This window comes from Spermophilus citellus (assembly GCF_964194105.1).
Source record: "Spermophilus citellus genome assembly, chromosome: 5".
In the NCBI taxonomy this organism is placed as follows: Eukaryota; Metazoa; Chordata; class Mammalia; order Rodentia; family Sciuridae; genus Spermophilus; species Spermophilus citellus.
In genome coordinates this window covers 83,861,797-83,879,406 of record NC_138186.1, presented here as the reverse complement: position 1 = coordinate 83,879,406, position 17,610 = coordinate 83,861,797, and the positions used below count along the sequence as shown (strand labels likewise).

The 17,610-nt window shown below is 35.8% G+C and overlaps 1 protein-coding gene across 5 annotated transcripts in view; it reads right to left on the bottom strand.

Moving 5' to 3' along the window:
• Positions 1 to 17,610, bottom strand: part of KCNQ5 (potassium voltage-gated channel subfamily Q member 5) — a 551,365-nt gene that overhangs the window by 177,930 nt on the left and 355,825 nt on the right. For all 5 annotated transcript variants that reach the window (XM_081293796.1, XM_081293795.1, XM_081293798.1 and 2 more), the window contains one exon: positions 10,319 to 10,409. In XM_081293796.1, the coding sequence (XP_081149922.1) occupies positions 10,319 to 10,409 (91 nt within the window). The remainder of the gene's footprint in view (positions 1 to 10,318; positions 10,410 to 17,610) is intronic.

The following is a 17,610-nucleotide window of genomic DNA, read 5'->3' as shown; positions in this document are numbered from 1 at the left end:
GCAAGGACTGGCAAATGTGTTTGTGGCTGATTCTTCTCTCCCTTCCCCCATCTAATACTGGTAGACAGGAAATGGCAACGAAGTCTTTAGTTGTTCGATACCATGTTATGTAGTGTATAGTGACATAGTAATTTAAAAAAAACCCCACATGCTCCCAATTAAAAAAAGAAAACAAACATGTAGCACAGATTAATTACGTAGTTGTTTTAGCTATTCAAGGAAACTCTTCATTTTTACAAAGGGATTCACTACAGATTTTCTAGTGAAAATCTAAGCTCTACTAGTGTACTTAAGATATAATTAGATCTGCTTAAATTGGATTTGTACACATTTCAGGAACTGATTCACTATGCAAGGAAACAGCAAATCTATGTTTGCTTTGCTACATGAAGCATAAGCAGCAAATATGCATATGTTCTATCTAGAAGGTGTCAAACAACCAGATGTTTGGGAAAACCTGAGTACTTGACCATGCATTCAAATACTCATCCAAATGCTTAGCATGATATGTTTGAGTCTGGAGTTTTTCTAACACAGCAGGAGGAGCACATACATGACATATTCTCTATTTTACAAAAAATGATAGTGTACTCCTTCTATTACTTATAGGTGGGCAATTTTAGAAATTACCCCTTTGATGAAAATTTTGCAAATAATATCTGTCAATTTCATTAAATGAAGAGGTTGTCTGTTTTCAATGTGATGAACAATTTGCATTTAAAAGCCTAAAATAAAATAAATTAAAATTAATTAATTTATTTTTTTGGTCCTGGGAATTGAAATAGGACCTTGCAGGTACTAGGCAACTGCTCTATCAATGAGCTAAACCCCAACCCCTGCAAGTAACCTGGAAGGCAAGATGTTAACCAAGAGTATTATTCAAGAACACAGGAAATGAAATGCTAAAACATACAATATCATGCTACTAAAATAAAAATAGCCGTGGCAAAATTTTCCACAATAGTCTAACCTGGAAAAAGAGGAGTTAAATTTAATAGGCTAATGCTTATCTGAGCGATGTGAGCTGAGGCTAGAAGAGAAAACTTTACACTTGATTATTTACATGGTGGGTTGGGCTGTTGATTGCTTGCAAAATATTATTTAGAATTCCTGATACAAAGAACATCCACTGGTCTAAACTGATAACCCCTTCATGATAACTTTGTAACTGGATCTCCCTCCTTCCTTCCTTCCTTCCTTCCTTCCTTTTTTCTTTCTCAAAGATTGAAATCAGGGGTACTTAACCACTGATCCACATCCTCAGCCTTATTTTGCATTTTATTTAGAGATAGGGTCTCATTGAGTTCCTTGGCTTTGAACTTGAGATGGTCCTACCTCAGCCTCCAGAGCAGCTGGGATTACAGGAGTACCATCCGGTACTGCCCGGTAGTAACTGGATTTCTTTATGAAAAAAACAAAACTATCTTATTTTAGGTGAAAGTGTTGTAAGCATCACTTGAGGATTAGGGGACAAAAAAGACATCTTATACCTTAGTGCTTCATTGAGTGGTGGCAAATGCATTTGTCAACCTTGAAAGAACCAAGAGAACGAGAAGTAGCTGAATGTTTTGAAGATTGCCTGGGCTTTTAGTCATCAAGGTCTAGGTAGAAATCATGGCTCTTTTTTGTACTTGGTATATTATCTTGCATAATATATCTAGCCATTTGGTAAAATGGGGGTGGGGAGGATAACACATTGTAAGGTGTTTTTGTTTCTTGTTAAACAATAAATCAATAATCCTGATAAATAAAATGTACTTAAATGCTAGCTCCCTTTAGGTTTTGACAACTTTGCAAAATAAATTAACATTAGCTTCAAATTGTCCTTGGAATTAGGATACACAGCCTCAGACATGTTCTTTTTTTAAAAAAATATTTTGTTTTAGTAGTAGTTGGACACAATACTTTTATTTTATTTTTATGTGGTGCTGAGGATCTAACTCAGTGCCCTGCTCGTGCTAGGTGAGTGCTCTACCACTGAGCCACAACCCCAGCCCCCCTCAGACATGTTCTTAAGTTCATAAATTTTATCCCCAGAAGGAAGGCAAAGCAGCAACTCTATCAGACCTGGAGTGATCCCTGCCTAATGCTCCACTCAACAGATGTAGACATTGAGAGAAGAGCTTATGAAACCATGAGCACTGTTATCAGATACATTTACCACAAAGCTACAACAATAAAAATCCATTTCATTACTCACCAGAAATAAGTGGTTATTGTGAATACATGTACCATTGAGTCACTTTAGTTAGATGAGTGTGTTTGTGGAGAAAAGTGCCACAATTAACAGAGTTTGATTGTGGTAAGAAGACTCTTATAAAGATGTTTCCACTATAAAAGTATAATATTTTCTCTCATGTAGCATTTTAAAATACTCCACAGTTCACTTGTTCTTGTGTCTGTTAGGTCCTTATATATGAAAAAGCCAGTGATTGTAACACTTGCTAGCCTTCCAAGTATTTTCTCTGTGCTGGCTCCAGTTCTAAGAGTTCAATTTATTTAATATTAATAATAAATATATGAAATAGGGTATGTTATTATTAGCAGTTTTTTTGAATTTTAAATCTCATTTAATTCTTTCTCATTTTTTTGTCATAAAAACACATGCAAAATTTACCCCAAACCATTTTAAAATACAGTTCAGTGGTTTTATAATTGTGTAATGTTGTGTAATCATTGCTATCACACAACTCTGCAAGTCTCTTCATCTTATTAAACTGAAACACTACACATATTAATAATTCCCCATTCCTCACTTTCCCAACACCTTGAAACCACTAATCTACTTTACCTCTATGATCTTTGACTAAGTCATCGAATGTAAGTGGAAGCATACATCAATATTCTTTTTGTGACTGAATTATTTCACTTGAGGTTCATCTATATGTAGCATGTCCCTATTTCCTTCCATTTATAAGGCTGAATAGTAGTTGAATGTTTGTAATAAATGTTGCTTATTCTTTTATCTCTCAATGGCCACTTGTTTTGCTTCCACATTTTAGCTTTTGTAAATAATGCTGCTATGAACATGGATATACAAATATTTCTTCAAGATCCTGCTTTCAATTCCTTTGGCAGTATACCCATAAGTGAATTTGCTACATAATAAGGAACTGTCATACTCTTTCCCACTGTGGCTATATAATTTCGTATTTACACTTATAGTGCAAAAGTATTCCAGTTTTTCATATCCTTGCAAACATTCAGTAATTCCTTCCTTCCTCCCTTCTACCCCCTTCCTTCCTTCCTTCTTTCTTTCTTTTTTCCCCTCCTCTCTTTTCTTTCCTGGAAATTGAACCCCGGGGCATTCTACCTCTGAGAGACATCCTCAGCCCTTCTAATTCTAATATGAGAAAATCTTGCTACGTTGCCCAGGATGGCCTTGAACTTGGAATTCTTCTGTTTCAGCTTCATGAGTTGCTGGGATTACATGCCTGTACCACCATGCCCAGCTTCGATTGTTTTGATAGTAGCCATCCTAATAGGTGTGAGTGGTATCTCATTTAAATTTTGATTTGTACTTGACCATCTTATCATGTGCTTATGGACATTTATATATCTTCTTTGGGGAAAAGTCTATTGATGTTCTTTGCTCATTAACAAAAAATATAGTATAAAGTCTATAGTTGAGCAGTTCAGCACTGTTTGGGTGAATTTTTCATTTTTAAATCAGATTGTTTTACTGTTGAGTTCTAGAAATTCTCTATATATTCTGAATATTAATACTGTATCAGATATATGACATGCAAATATTTTCTCCTTTTTTATTTATATATAACAGCAGAATGCATTATAATTTTTATTACATAGAGCTCAATTTTTCATATCTCTGGTTGTATACATAGTATACTCACACCAATTCATATCCTCATATATGTACTTTGGATAATTATGATCATCACATTAAACCATCATTAATTACCCCCTGCCCCCTTCCTTTCCCTCCCATCCCTCTGCCCTATCTAGAGTTTGTCTATTCCTCCCATGCTCCCCCTCCCTATCCCACTATAAATCAGCCTCCTTATAGCAAAGAAAACATTCGGCATTTTTTTTTTTTTTGGATTGGTTAACTTCTATATACTAACTTAGCATTAGTATATTGAAATGAAACTGATTTTTGTGTGTCAACTTCGTGTCCTGGTATTTTGCTGGATTCACTTATAATCTCATAGTTTTTTTATGGAAGATTTTTTTGCATATAACTTTGCATGATCTGTGAATTAATTTTACTTTTACCTTTTCAATTTGGATGCCTTTTATTTCTTTCACTTGTCTAATTTCTCTAGCTAGAACTCACAGTAATATGTTGAATAAGAGTGGTAAAAACAGACATTTTGTCTTGTTTCTCACTTTATAGGAAAAACTTGGAGTCTTTTATCATTGCATATGATGTTGGTTGTGTGTTTTTCATATAAAGCTTTTATTATGTTGAGGTGGTTTCTTTCTATTCCTGCTTTGTAGAGTGTTTCGTTTTTATCATGAAATGGTGTTGTGTTTTGTCAAATGCCTTTTCTGCATCTATTAAAAAGATAACATGGCTGGTTCCCTTAAAGTGGTGTATTCACCAGGTAGAACCAGCCTTTCTGTCCAGAATTAAATCTCATTTGGTTATGGTATATTATCTCTTTAACATGCTGTTGAATTTGGTTTACTAATATATTGTTGATTTTTTTTATATTCATGGTCACAGGATTATTAGTCTGTAGTTTTCTTGTAGTATCTCTGGCTTTGGTATCAAAGTAGTTATGACTCCATAGAATCAGAAAGTATTACCTCACTTTTAAATTTTTGGAAAAGTTTGAGACGAATTGCTATTAGTTCTTTAAATATTTGTCAGAATTCATCAGTGCAGTCATAGGTCCCAAGCTTTTCTTTTTCAGGAGATTTTTGACTATTCACAGAATCTCCTTACCAGTTCTTGATAGGTCTATTTGGATTTTATATTTCTTCATGATTTGGTCGTGGTAGGTTTTGTATTTCTAGGAGTTCATTTGTTTTATTTATTAAATTTATTCTTAGTATTCTCTTATAATCCTTCCTATTATTATAGAATCATTGAGTTTCTGCCAAATCCTCCCTTTTTCTTAGTCTATCTAGCTAAATGTTTATTGACTTTGATGATCTTTGCAAAGAACCTACTTTTTGTTTCACTGGTTTTATTTTTTTTCCTGTTGTGTTTTATCTGTCTGTGTTCTAACCTTTATCATTTCTTTCCTGCTGCTAGTCCTTGGTTTAACTTGTTCTTTTTCCATAACTTGTAAAGTTATGCTGTTGAACTGATCTTTGGTGTTTTCAAACCTCTAAATATTTCCCGATTGTCCTCATGATGTCTTCTTTGGTCTATTGGTCATGTAAGGTTATTGGTTTAATTTTCACAAATTTGTGAATATCCAAGTTTTATTGCTGGTGCTGATTTTTAACTTCATCTCATTGTATGAGAAGTTACTTTGTGTGATATCCATCTTTTATAGTTTACTAAGACTTAATTTGTGAACTGACATATGGTCTGTCTTATAAAGTGTCCCATATGAACTTGGGGAAGATGTGTGTGCGTGTTGTTGGGTAGAGTGTTCTGTTCATGTCTGCTAGGTCTAGTTTGTTCACTGCGTCAGGACTTCTGTTTCCTCACTGATCTTCTGACTGATTATTCTATTCATTATTGATTGTGGAGTGTTGAAATCTCCAACTATTATTGTAGCACTGTTTATTTCTCCCTTCAATTCTGTTATTTTCGCTTCATATATTTTGATGTTTGGTTATAATATATGTAAATATTTATAATTGTTATATCTTCTTCTTGTATCAGAACTTTTATTATTACATAATATTATTCTTATCTCTCAAAACCACATTTGATTTAAAACTTTTTTTTTTGTCAGATTTTGGCATGGTGGCCACCTCTGCTCCTTTTACTTCCATTTTTTTCTTTGGATCTAAAGTAGAATCTCTTGTTATCAGCATAGAATTTAATCATGTTTTAATCCATTCTTCAAATCACTGTCTTTTGATTGGGAACTTTAACCTATTTACCTTTAAAGTTATTAATGATAAGAAAAATTTTACTTCTGTTATTTTGCTATTTTCTATGTACTTTAAAGCATTTTTTTGACCCTCATTTTCTACATTACAGTATTCTTTTGTGTTTAGTTCTTTTTTTCTTTTTTCTTTGCAGTGAAATGTTTAAATTTCTTTCTTATTTCCTTTTATGTATATCCTGTAATAATTTTCTTTGTGGTTACCATAGGGATTATTAATATATTAAAGTTATATCACTCTAAGTTGAATTTATACCAGCACAACTTTGATAACATGAAACTTTGCTAATTTACTTCTTCTTTTTTTTTTTTAAGAAAGAGTGAGAGAGAGAGTGAGAATTTTTTAATATATATATTTTAGTTTCGGCAGACACAACATCTTTGTTGGTATGTGGTGCTGAGGATCGAACCCCAGGCTGCATGCATGCCAGGCGAGCGCGTTACCTCTTGAGCCACATCCCCAGCCCACTAATTTACTTCTTCATCTCCACTATTTTCAGTTATCGCTGACACAAAATTTTATCTTTGTAGATTGGTTTCAAAAAGAGGAAAAATAAAAATAAAGAGGAGGTTACCCTTCAAGTTCCATTAAAGTCCCTTTGGCTGGAGGAGATTGTAATAATATAAGAGGCATAACAAGAATAGCTGAATAGCTGTCTGAATTTTTGTGATCAGAAGCCGTAATCAGCAATAATAGCACATGTCTCTGATATTTGAAGGACAGAGTTCTTTTGCCCATCCTGGCTTCTACAAGCAGTGTTCAGGCTGTTTCTGGAACACAGGCACAGTTGTCTGCTATGGGCTGAGATAAGGGACCAGTAGCTGCTACTGTGCTAGAGCTGAAATGGACTATAATTTACTGTCCAACCCTTCCTCTAGAAATTGAAAGCAGTCAATAGAACCCAGAGTTCCAAAAACAGTTACATCAGATTCTGCCAGTGCAATTGTTGTCTAGGTAGGGAGATCCAGTCCTGGTACTTTTTATTCTGTCTTCTTTCCTAAATCCTCCTATTCACTTTTTTTTTTTTTTTTGGTTTTGGGGATTGAACCCAGGAACACTTTACCACTGAGCTACATTATACTTTATTTATTTATTTATTTATAGTTGTAGATGGACACGACACCTTTATTTTATTTATTTCATATGGTGCTGAGGAGTGAACCTAGGGCTTTACACATGTGAGGCAAGTGCTCTATATCACTGAGCCACAACCCCAGATCTAGTTATTTTATTTTTATTTTGAGACAGGGTATTATTAACTTGTTGAGGGCCTCACTAAGTTGCTGAGGCTGGTCTGGAACTTGCAATTTTCCTGACTCAGCATCCTGAATCACTAAAGGATTATGGATATGTGCCCCCACCTTAAGCCGCCTATCTATTTTTTTGTGGGAAGGTTTTGAACCCAGTGGCTCTCTACCACTGAGCTACACCCCAAACCTTTTTTTTATTTTTCTAAGACAGAGCCTTGGAAAATTGCACAGGCTGGCCTAGAACTTGTGATCTTTCAGCCTCAGCCTCCCAAATTTCTGGGATTACAGATGTGTGTTACCACATCTGTCTCCTATCCACTTCTAACAAATGAGAAAACTAAGACACAGAGAATTTTTTTTTTTCCCCAAATCAAAGAGGTAAAAAGTGGCAGAAATGGAATTTGGACTCATGGTGCCTGGCTACATAGACTATATCACATTCTTAAATTCACAAATTGCTATTTCTGTGGAAAGAAATAAAGGGAGTGGGTATATAAATGAAACCTTAGTTCACCCAACTGAAAAGAATGAATGAGCAAATTAGCATAGGCAGCAATCAATCTGGCTTGTAATTGAAGTAAATATGCAGCTTCAAATTTACAAAGTAGCTTTGGGCATATAATTCTGGATGAGGATGACAAGAGCCTCTTTAATCTGTGGGATGGAGAGCTGAAGTGTTCACAGGGCCTCAGAAGGTGAGCAAGACAATATTCAAATGGCCTGCATGCCATACCTTGGTTCCCTCAAGGATACAACGGTGTGGAAAAGAGTGAGGTCAGAGAGGCTCTGGGAGGTTGTCTGAGGGCCATGTTTGCTTGTAGTCTGCTCCTTGCCAGAAATATGGGTACCTTTTATTTGCCCAGAAACAGAATTATAGGAAATCTCTGAGCACATTTAAAATTAAAAAAAAAAAACCTTAAAAGGAGAGGCTATGAAAAAATACACAATTGTGATGTGTGATTTATATGTAATTCTAAATTACTCCTCTGCTGTTTGTTCACAACAATGAATCCCAAAGTATACAAAAATGACTTTAAACTGAGTGTGGGGGTGCGTGTCTCTAATCCCAGCCTCTTGGGAGGCTGAGATGGGAGAATCACTTAAGCTCAAAGAGTAGCATGGGCAACATAACATTTTCCCTGACTTGGAAAAAATAATTGACAATATCTATATTTTATCAACTAAAATGCACTCTAGTTACTAAATTTTGATCAGTTGTTCACTGCTCATCATGTTTAAAAAGTCAAGGTTTTAGTCAATTTTGGTCTTTGAAGTTTTAAGAGTTTCTTTAGAGTCTTTAGAAATTAATTAGCAATGAGTAAATACATACTTTGGAGATTTGAAGGATGCAACCTAACATTTTGAATTATTTTTGTCATATTTTTTGTTGGTGCATTATAGTTTACATAATGCTGGGATTCATTGTTATGCATTTGTACATGTACATAATATAACAATGTAATTTGGCCAATATCACTCCCCAGCACTTCCCCCCAGTATTTTTCTCTTTTCTTCCCATGCATTTTGGATTCTTGATTTATGAAAGAAACCTTTTTATGAGATTCCTAATGATGATTTATTTATTTCTAGTATGTATCAATGGTCATATAGTGGATCCAGTTTTTCATGTTCCGAAGTCTGAAAATCAGATTTATATTTTAAATCTAAAATTTTTGTTGGCAGTTCTGCATGTGTACATAAAACCAGCTGTGCTTTAAACCTTGGGCTCAGATCACTTGTTGAAATCAAAGGGGCGGACAAGGCTAAAAGCCCACTTGCTACCCAAATATAAACCTTGTAAATGGAACAGTTCTCCAATGTGCTCTTTGGTCTATCTGTTCTCTGTCTTGGGTTTTGAAACAATGACCATAACATTAGAAATATACTGCTGAGCACATTTTTTATGGAAACAAATTGAGATAGATTTGTTCTAGACTCAAAAAATACTTTCTCCCCTAATACTGAACCCAAAGACTTGATGATTTCTTGCCAACCTCAAGCACAAACTAGCCATCTAAAAGCAAAGGTAAGAAAAGCATCTGCCCTCTTCTCAGGTTATGTGAGTTGAAATCTTTCAGTTTCTACCTTCATAGCAATAACTTTTTTTCTATAATAAATGCTTATTGCTATGTATAACCAAACTCTGTTTATTAGGGCACACAAACCATCTTAATTGGGCTCCCCTCCTTCCTCCACTGTCTAGTAGCATTACAGAAGTGAGTTATTTCAGTTCATTTAGATGGTTCTGAGACTGTCAATTCTGATAATTTTGGATGAAGTGAGCAGGCTAAAATGGATGTAAATGAACCAAACTTTCAATCATATGTGATTTGAGTACACAGAGCTACAGTTCAGTTGTAATAGAAGGTATAAGAGCTTAAAAGACTCAGAATAATTCACATTAAAATATCTTGGGGACTTTTTCCATTTTAAAATGAATCAAGTAATTCTGTGTGGTTGAGGATCGACAGCAAAATGGAAACAGAGCAAACTGCAGAATTTTTCACCAGTAACTGCATTAGCAGCAAAACTCATAATATAGTATGTCAGTTGAAAAGAACATGAAGGAGCCTTCTGTTTTCTTATGAGGCGCCATATTCTCACAGTTCCTGGCGAATTATACTTAGCTACTGCTAAAATGAGGTTATTAGAAAATGCTGTCTTCCCCTGTAGCTTTTAGCAATAATGAGAGACTTCATGGATACTAACTTTTCTTATAATTTGTTTATTAGCATAGGTAAACATAATTAAAACTACTATCAAATACTTTCTTCTATTTATGATGTGCCTATAACACAAAGTATTGCTCTATAATATCAATCCTGAATTTAAAAATATATTCCTGAGGATTGACTATAGGTTAAACTGGTAGGCAAATGCTTTAGTGATCTTTGAAACTTTCATATTTCTTAGTAATATTCTTTTTTCTAGCTAGAAATTTCTGTAGGAAAATGTATAGCATAAATGTTATAGACAGTTATTATTATATGACATAAATTTTATACATATTCTTGTTCATGTATTTTACTTACCAGAATTAAGAGGCAACTTGAGGCCAATTTCGTGTGTTCAGGGATGGTAGAAAACACGGACAAAATCAAGCAGCCAAAGACAAGGAGGAAACTGTAAAACAACAGTAAAAAAGAGGAATTTGATAAGAAACTTGCCTTATCATTATAGAAAGAATAAAACACCAGACCCAGTTGAATAGGCATAGGTTAAATCATAAAAGCCCTAGTAGACACTAGCCATTTTGAATATCAAAATACAGTATGATATAGGGTGGAAATGGGGCAACCTTAACAATTTTATTGATAAAGAAAAGGTTGTATGTGTGAATTTGTTTGTGTGTGTGATGCTGTGTTTAAGTATTCACATTTAATAATCTACAAGTTTCCAATACAAATCTTTTTCCAAGCAGGGATCCTGAGAAAGGTTCAGAGAGAGAGAGAGTGGTCATGTTTTCCTACTGGAGCAGACTGCAGCCACTCTCCTATCAAAAAAGCAGTATCCACCTCATGTTTGGCAGCTTTGGCAAAAAGTCAGGTATTCTAAGTCACTGTTACCAGGACACTGGCCCATTGTTCGAGTCTGATACTGCTCATGAATTCTCATTTGTCATTCTTTTATATGAATAAGAAGAATAGAAAAGGGAAGGGGTGATCTACTCTGCTACCTGTGCATCTCAATTTCCTTGTAGTCAAACTAACAGAAAAATGACCCCTGTGCTCTGTCTCCTCATAGGTTATTAGAAAATGCTCTCTTCCCCTGTAGTTTTTAGCAATCATGAGAGACTTCATGGATACTGCTAGGGATTGGAAGTCAGGAGCAACCATTTCCGACCAATCCATCTATATAGATTTTTTATTTCAAGAAAGATGGAACTTGCAGAATCAAGGGAGGAGTAGAGTTCCCGAGGAAAATGTCTAATAAAAGACAAGGCTTTGTTTCAAAGTCAATTTACAAGATAACAAAACACCCAAGCTACCTGCTTTGGGACAATTTCAACTTCTACTCATCTCTGAGAAACTCATATAATAAGGTCCTTTAAAAGATAAATTTTTGTGTTCTGTGTAATAGTGGAGTTAATTCTTGCCTCTCTTTGGCTTGCCCTGAAAAGTCTTATAAGTCTTTCTACCACCCTTCACTGAGAGTGCCTAATAGCTTATAGCCAAGGATTAGCTAAATTATGGTCTGGGAAACAAATCTGGCCCCTCATACCTCTTTTTGTAAGTAAAGTTTTATTGGCACACAGCCATTGCCATTCATTATGTATTGTCTGTGACTGTTTTCATGTTTCAATCGCTGCTGAGGGCCATTGCCAAGTAGGAATGATGCATCGATATTTCCTTGCCAGCGTACCCCATGTTAAATGGACTTGCCTTGGAAATTTGCTGTGACCTTGCATGTGTGTTTGAGAAAGGTGACCTTGCCCAAGGACCAAGGCGGATCCGGGTTTAGAGCTGATCAGGTTTGAGGAAGTATCCCGGTCCTTGGGTTTAGGGCGTTCCCAGTTTAAGACAATAGGGGTTTTAGGGAAGTTGGAGGTTGAAGATTATTGCTGCCGGGATTAGGGTGTTCCTGCTGCTTGTTCCTGTTGAGTTCTCGTGAGATTAAAAGGAGATTGGAAAAAAGCCTCGTGGAGTAGGTGAATTGGGCGGAGGAGAACTGGGATTGCCCCAGAGCGTGTGTGGAGGCCGGTGTGAGTTCGGGAATAAAGATTGCTGTTTGAATCTACAAAGCTGTGTGATGGCTCATGATTCTGTGCCCAGCCAAGACATTGGCAAATCGCAAAACTGAGTAGTTGCAAAAGAGACAGTATGACCAGCAAGACAAATATTTACTATCTGGCCCTTTAGAGAATAAATCTGCTATATAAGGGGAGGTAACTCAAAATGGGGTTGGGATGGAGAGCAAGGGAGGAAGATTACCTCTAGATAGGGAATCGGGGAGGGAGGGAAAGGGAGGGAGAAGGGGAATAGCATGGATGGTGAAAGGAGACTCTCATCATTATACAAAATACATGTATGAAGATGTGAATTTGGTGTCAACATACCTTATATATAATCAGAGATATGATAAATTATTATATAATGGTGTATTAAAAATTGTAATGAAAATAAATAATGTGCACTAAAAAAGAGAATAAATCTGCTGACCCTGACTAATACCATCTATTACTTATTTCTTTGTATCTATCCCAACAGATAACTAGAGTGAAAGTACATAATTGCTCATATTCTGCATGATGATAATAATTACCAACATTCACAGAAGTAGTTGCTGTTCCAGATAGAAGATGGCTCCAAGGGGAAGGATTCTACTAGTGATACAAACCTAGCACACAATATTAATAATGTCTCATTGATCCTTGACTTATACATCTAACAAATCAAGATACTTTCGATTATATATTAAATTCATCCCAATAGACTAGAAATTGTAAACTAATGGTCAAAACTTCATACCTACCTCACTGTCAAACTACCAATGAGAAAATAAAACTCAGGGATCATTAAGGTGGCTGGGAACAGGATGTGGCGTCTAAAAAGGATGATGACAGATGTTTCCTCTCTAATGAGTGGCCATTATCTGAATATGCTCCTTGAGTCCAGGTTTACCAGAAAATGTTAGGAAAAGTGAGCTGGCCAATTATTTAATCACAAAATATCATTCTTCTCCAAGAGATCTCAGTGATAGGCTCATAATCTCTTATGTCTGTGTCTAAAACAGAACTTTTTGCTAGTTCTTTCCTCACTAACATTTGGATCTGCTTAGTCTTTCCTCTTCATGTTACCACTTTTCCCATTTTCTTTTTTGAACAAATACTACCTTCCTTTCTAATGAGAGTAGTTTCTATACTAGTATTGTCATTGCTACAGAGGCCCCTCTGAAGACTGCAAGCCAAAGACCTCTATTGCTCTGGTTGCCCAAGAAGCTATGGATGGACAAATATGTTCATTAGTTTATCCCTTTCTCCCTCGCCCTTCCTTTTATCATTCATCCAGTTATCCATTTGGTAAATACTGATTAAACATATAATGCTAGTCTGAACTGTGAGGGTTGTAACAATGAACAAAATTCATTCTTTCCTTTTTTCCTTCACAGAATATCAAGTCTTTTAGAATGTATAGAGAGGCAAGCAGATGTAAACAAAAAAGCAGATATAAACAAAAAAATTCGTATTGATGATTTCAATGATAGGGAAAGTACTGGGGATGATGGGAGCATGTGGTAAAGGATGAATTAGGCTGCTAAATTTGTGGTTTCTTATGCAAAATGAAGATATGGGCATTTTGCTAAAAATTAAGAATTTCATGATAGAAACAACAGAGTATGAATCCAAGTTTAGCACCATTTTAAGTGTGGGAATCCATGGGACTATACAGACTGCATACCCATGAAGCTGAACTGGGATTAGGGAAGACTTCTTGAAGAAAATTCTGGAAAAACTGAGTCCTGGAGGCCTAGCAGGAGTTAGTTAGGAGAATAGTTAGAAAGATGGAATATTCTAGTCCATGAGATCATGTGAGTCAAGGTCAGATGCAAGCAAAGTATCACTAGAATTTACTAATTAATCAGTGAATTATAGTTAGTAAATGCCTGATACATGAAAAGCATCAGACAGGTCAGTACTGCAAATCCATTTTTTTTTTTTTTTGCATAGGAATCATTTCATTTCAATTGAAAACATGTATTGAATTCTCTTCTTATTGTGAAAGACACTATGTCAAGCACAACAGAGTACAAAGATAAATTAAGCAGACCCAAACTTAGGAAGTACATATCTAATGAGATGGACAAGATGAACATATTGGATCATAACAAAAGGCAGAAGCAGATAAACACTAAGAAAAATGCTTCAGAGACGGAAAGAAGGAAGGGATTTTACTCAACTGGGAAAGGTAACAAAGGTAGAAGCAGACTCAGAAAGTTTCCCAAAATAGATGATATTTGAGATGGTCTTTGAAGTGTAGGATTTCAATTAGAGAAGTTTCTGGAGAAACACATTCCAAAGGAGGGTACGATATAAGAAAGGCAGCAAGCCAGAAAAAAAATGAGAGGCCTGTAGGGCAGGGTCTGTATCTAGTTCAGTGGACAATGGGAGCCACTGAATAAATTTTGACAGAGTACTAATATCATTAGAGTTTCTAATGAGAGGAAACTCTCTCCAACATGGCTCCAGACTCCAATTCAGCTGCCTGTTTCACCCTGTGCTGCAAGCTTGATTACTTTTGTTCCATGAAACAGGGAGCAAATATTTTGCCTTATTTGTTTTCTGGCTTGCTGCCTTTTTCTATTGTACCTTCTTTCTGGAATGTGTGTCTCCAGAAAATTCTCTTGTGGAAATTTATCCCTACACGAGCAAAGTAGAAATGAGAAGAGATTAGAGGCAGCTTAGAGGGCTGCTGTGAACTGGGGAGTGGAGATTGGGAAGGGGCGTGGCAGCTGGGAACTTTGCATACATAGTTATTGGTGATGCTCCTGATAAGTTAGGAAGAGAAAAATTAGCAAAGTCAGGAGGAGAAACTGATTTTGGGGACACAATGACAAACCCAGGTTTAGACATCCACATGGAAATGTCAATCAAAATTTTAGGCACAGAGTTAGGTTGGAGATATGGATGCATTTTTTTTCCCCAAAGGAAATTAATGTGTAAAACCTATTATCCTGAGAACAGTACAGACCAAATGTATAAAGTTTTGGTAAAGAAGCATAAAGGATATTTGAGGATCACTTTCTGAACTTGGTGAATGACATCATAGAGAAAAAAAGTTCATTCTTCTATGAGTTAGCTCTTGGGAACATTTTCAGGGGCAGACTTCTTGGTTGGAGAAGGCACTGATTTGACACAATCACCCTTCTGATGTGACAATCAGACATTGGGCTCATTGGTAGTGATGTGGTGCACTACTGTGATGTGAGTGGGTTTTACTGACATCATTGATTCTGGAGGTCCCATGCATATGTGTATATGTGCATGCTGGTGACCTGCTATCACCCTGTTGCCTCTCTCTGGTGGCTGAATACAAGTGGGAACAGTGGCAAGAGTCATTGGACTTAGGGTGCCTTATATTGGGTCAACAGGTGTCCAAGGAATCTGTGCATAAATTTAGGGTGTTGTGCACATGGGTGGGAAAACCACAATGTCTTTATTTTGCACTAACCCATGGCCACAAATCCTGGTAGTATCCTTAGCACTTGTGATTTTGTCACTGATAGAAATTAAATATTTTTATATCTGATTTTATAGTGTAGATAAAATCATAATTTTTCCTACTGAATAGTGACTTTTCTCATCACTATTTTGAGATTTGTGTAGTCATTAGACTCTTTGCTAGGGCTATTTTTAATGCATGTAGAAAGAAGGATATGATTTAGCATGTAAAAATATATTTAATATTTCAATAATAGCATTTCAATATAAAATGTTCTTATATGATCACATGTATTTTATGCATTTAAAAACATAATTCTTCCTGGCATGATGGTGCACACCTATAATCCCAGCTACTCAGGTGGCTGAGGTAGGAGAATTGCAATTTAGCCAGACTCTTCCTCAAAATAAAAATGAAGGCAGATTGAAGATGTGGATCAATGGCAGAGCACCCTTGGGTTCAATATCCAGTACCACCATAAACAAATAAATAAATAAAAATTCTTCTGAGAAATAGGCTTCACCAAACTGCTGAAGGTCTACTGCACACAATGAAGATGCCTTTGGTGGAGGATTAGGAAGTCAGAGCTGGAAGCGGGAAGATGGCCCATTTTGACAGCCATCAATAATTTACCCAGGTAAGTTTTTTGATCAGTTTTTCAAATATAGATATTTTGTCTTTTATACACAAATCCTAAGGTATCATATGATGTATATTCTTTCAAAGCCATCCTCTAACAGTTATTGGCCTTTATTTTGCCTAAAGCATTCATTCATTCATATTTTGTTTCTGAGGAAATTCACTTTGATCTAAACCTTCATCCAAACCTTTTTTTGGAAGGCACTGATTGGTGTAAGAAGAAAAGAAGGGCATGTCAAAAACAAAAAAAAGCTTTCTAAATTTAGTCAAGAAAACCACCATCAACTCTTCTTGTGGGTTAATTAAGAATCAGTTTGTCAGGATCAATTTGGTAAGAAGCTTGACTTGGAAAGATCACTGGTTCTTGTGGATTAGATGATGTCCAGCTCCCAAAGCTTGTACCTGAAGCACAGGTTCACTTAGCTAGAATTAAAACAACTTCACAATAGAGCATTAAAAAAAGCTTTGCTGGGCTGGAGTTGTACCTCAGCGGTAGAGCGGTTGCCTCGCATGCATGAGGCACTGAGTTTGATCCTCAGCGCCACATTAAATAAATAAAATAAATAAATAAATAAATAAATAAATAAGTGTCCATCTACAACTAAAAAGATATTTAAAAAAAGAAAAAGAAAAGTTGTGACAAGTTATGTTATTGTCATTCACAGAAACAACTCTAGCCATCTTCAAACAATTGTGAATGATGCAATGAAGAAAGAAGAGATAGAACTGGTATTTAAAATAATCTTCATGAACAACCACAAGAAAGGGAAGTGATAATCCATGTATGTATGATTTGTCAAAATACATTCTACTGTCATGTATAATTAAAAAGAAAAAATTAAAAAAATAAATAAAGTGACCATCCCACTGAGCTTAGCTGTAAGTGGGCGTACATTTCTACCCAGAAGATACTCTCTGCAATATTCTGGTGAACTATAAGTTTTGCATAATGTAACTTGCCATGTAAGTCAGTTATACATATTGAGAGGGCTTTGGAGGAGGGGAGATCTTAAGTGTCTTCAAAGGAAAGGAATCATGGGATTAAAATAAAGGATGCAACAAGAAGTAGATGTAGAATCGTTGAAGGAAACAAGTCTTTTCTTTTTTTTTTTTTTTTTCAGTGCTGGGGATTTAACCCAGGGCCTTGCACGTGTTAGTATGTATTCTTCCAGTGAGCTATTTTCCAGCCCTTGCAGAGAGCAATTCTTTAGAAATAACTTCCAAAGGAAATTCAGCCTGGCATCTGACTTTTCATGAATTTCTAAGTATTGCTTTGATCAACTATGCATTTTAGAACATTTGATAGGAGATCTTGCTAAGGCACCACAAATTTTGATGGCTGGAGTTGGTGGTATGCCTGCTGGTATTGGTGACCACAGTGACCTGCTGACAGACATGCACTGGCCTGGAAGACACCCTGCCTGGTGAAATCAAAAGCTCATCATCAGAGGAAAGGGCTTCCTGCATCCTAAATTTATCTGTCTTTCTAAACTTGGTAGTTTGTAAATGTCCTTTCTGAGTAACTT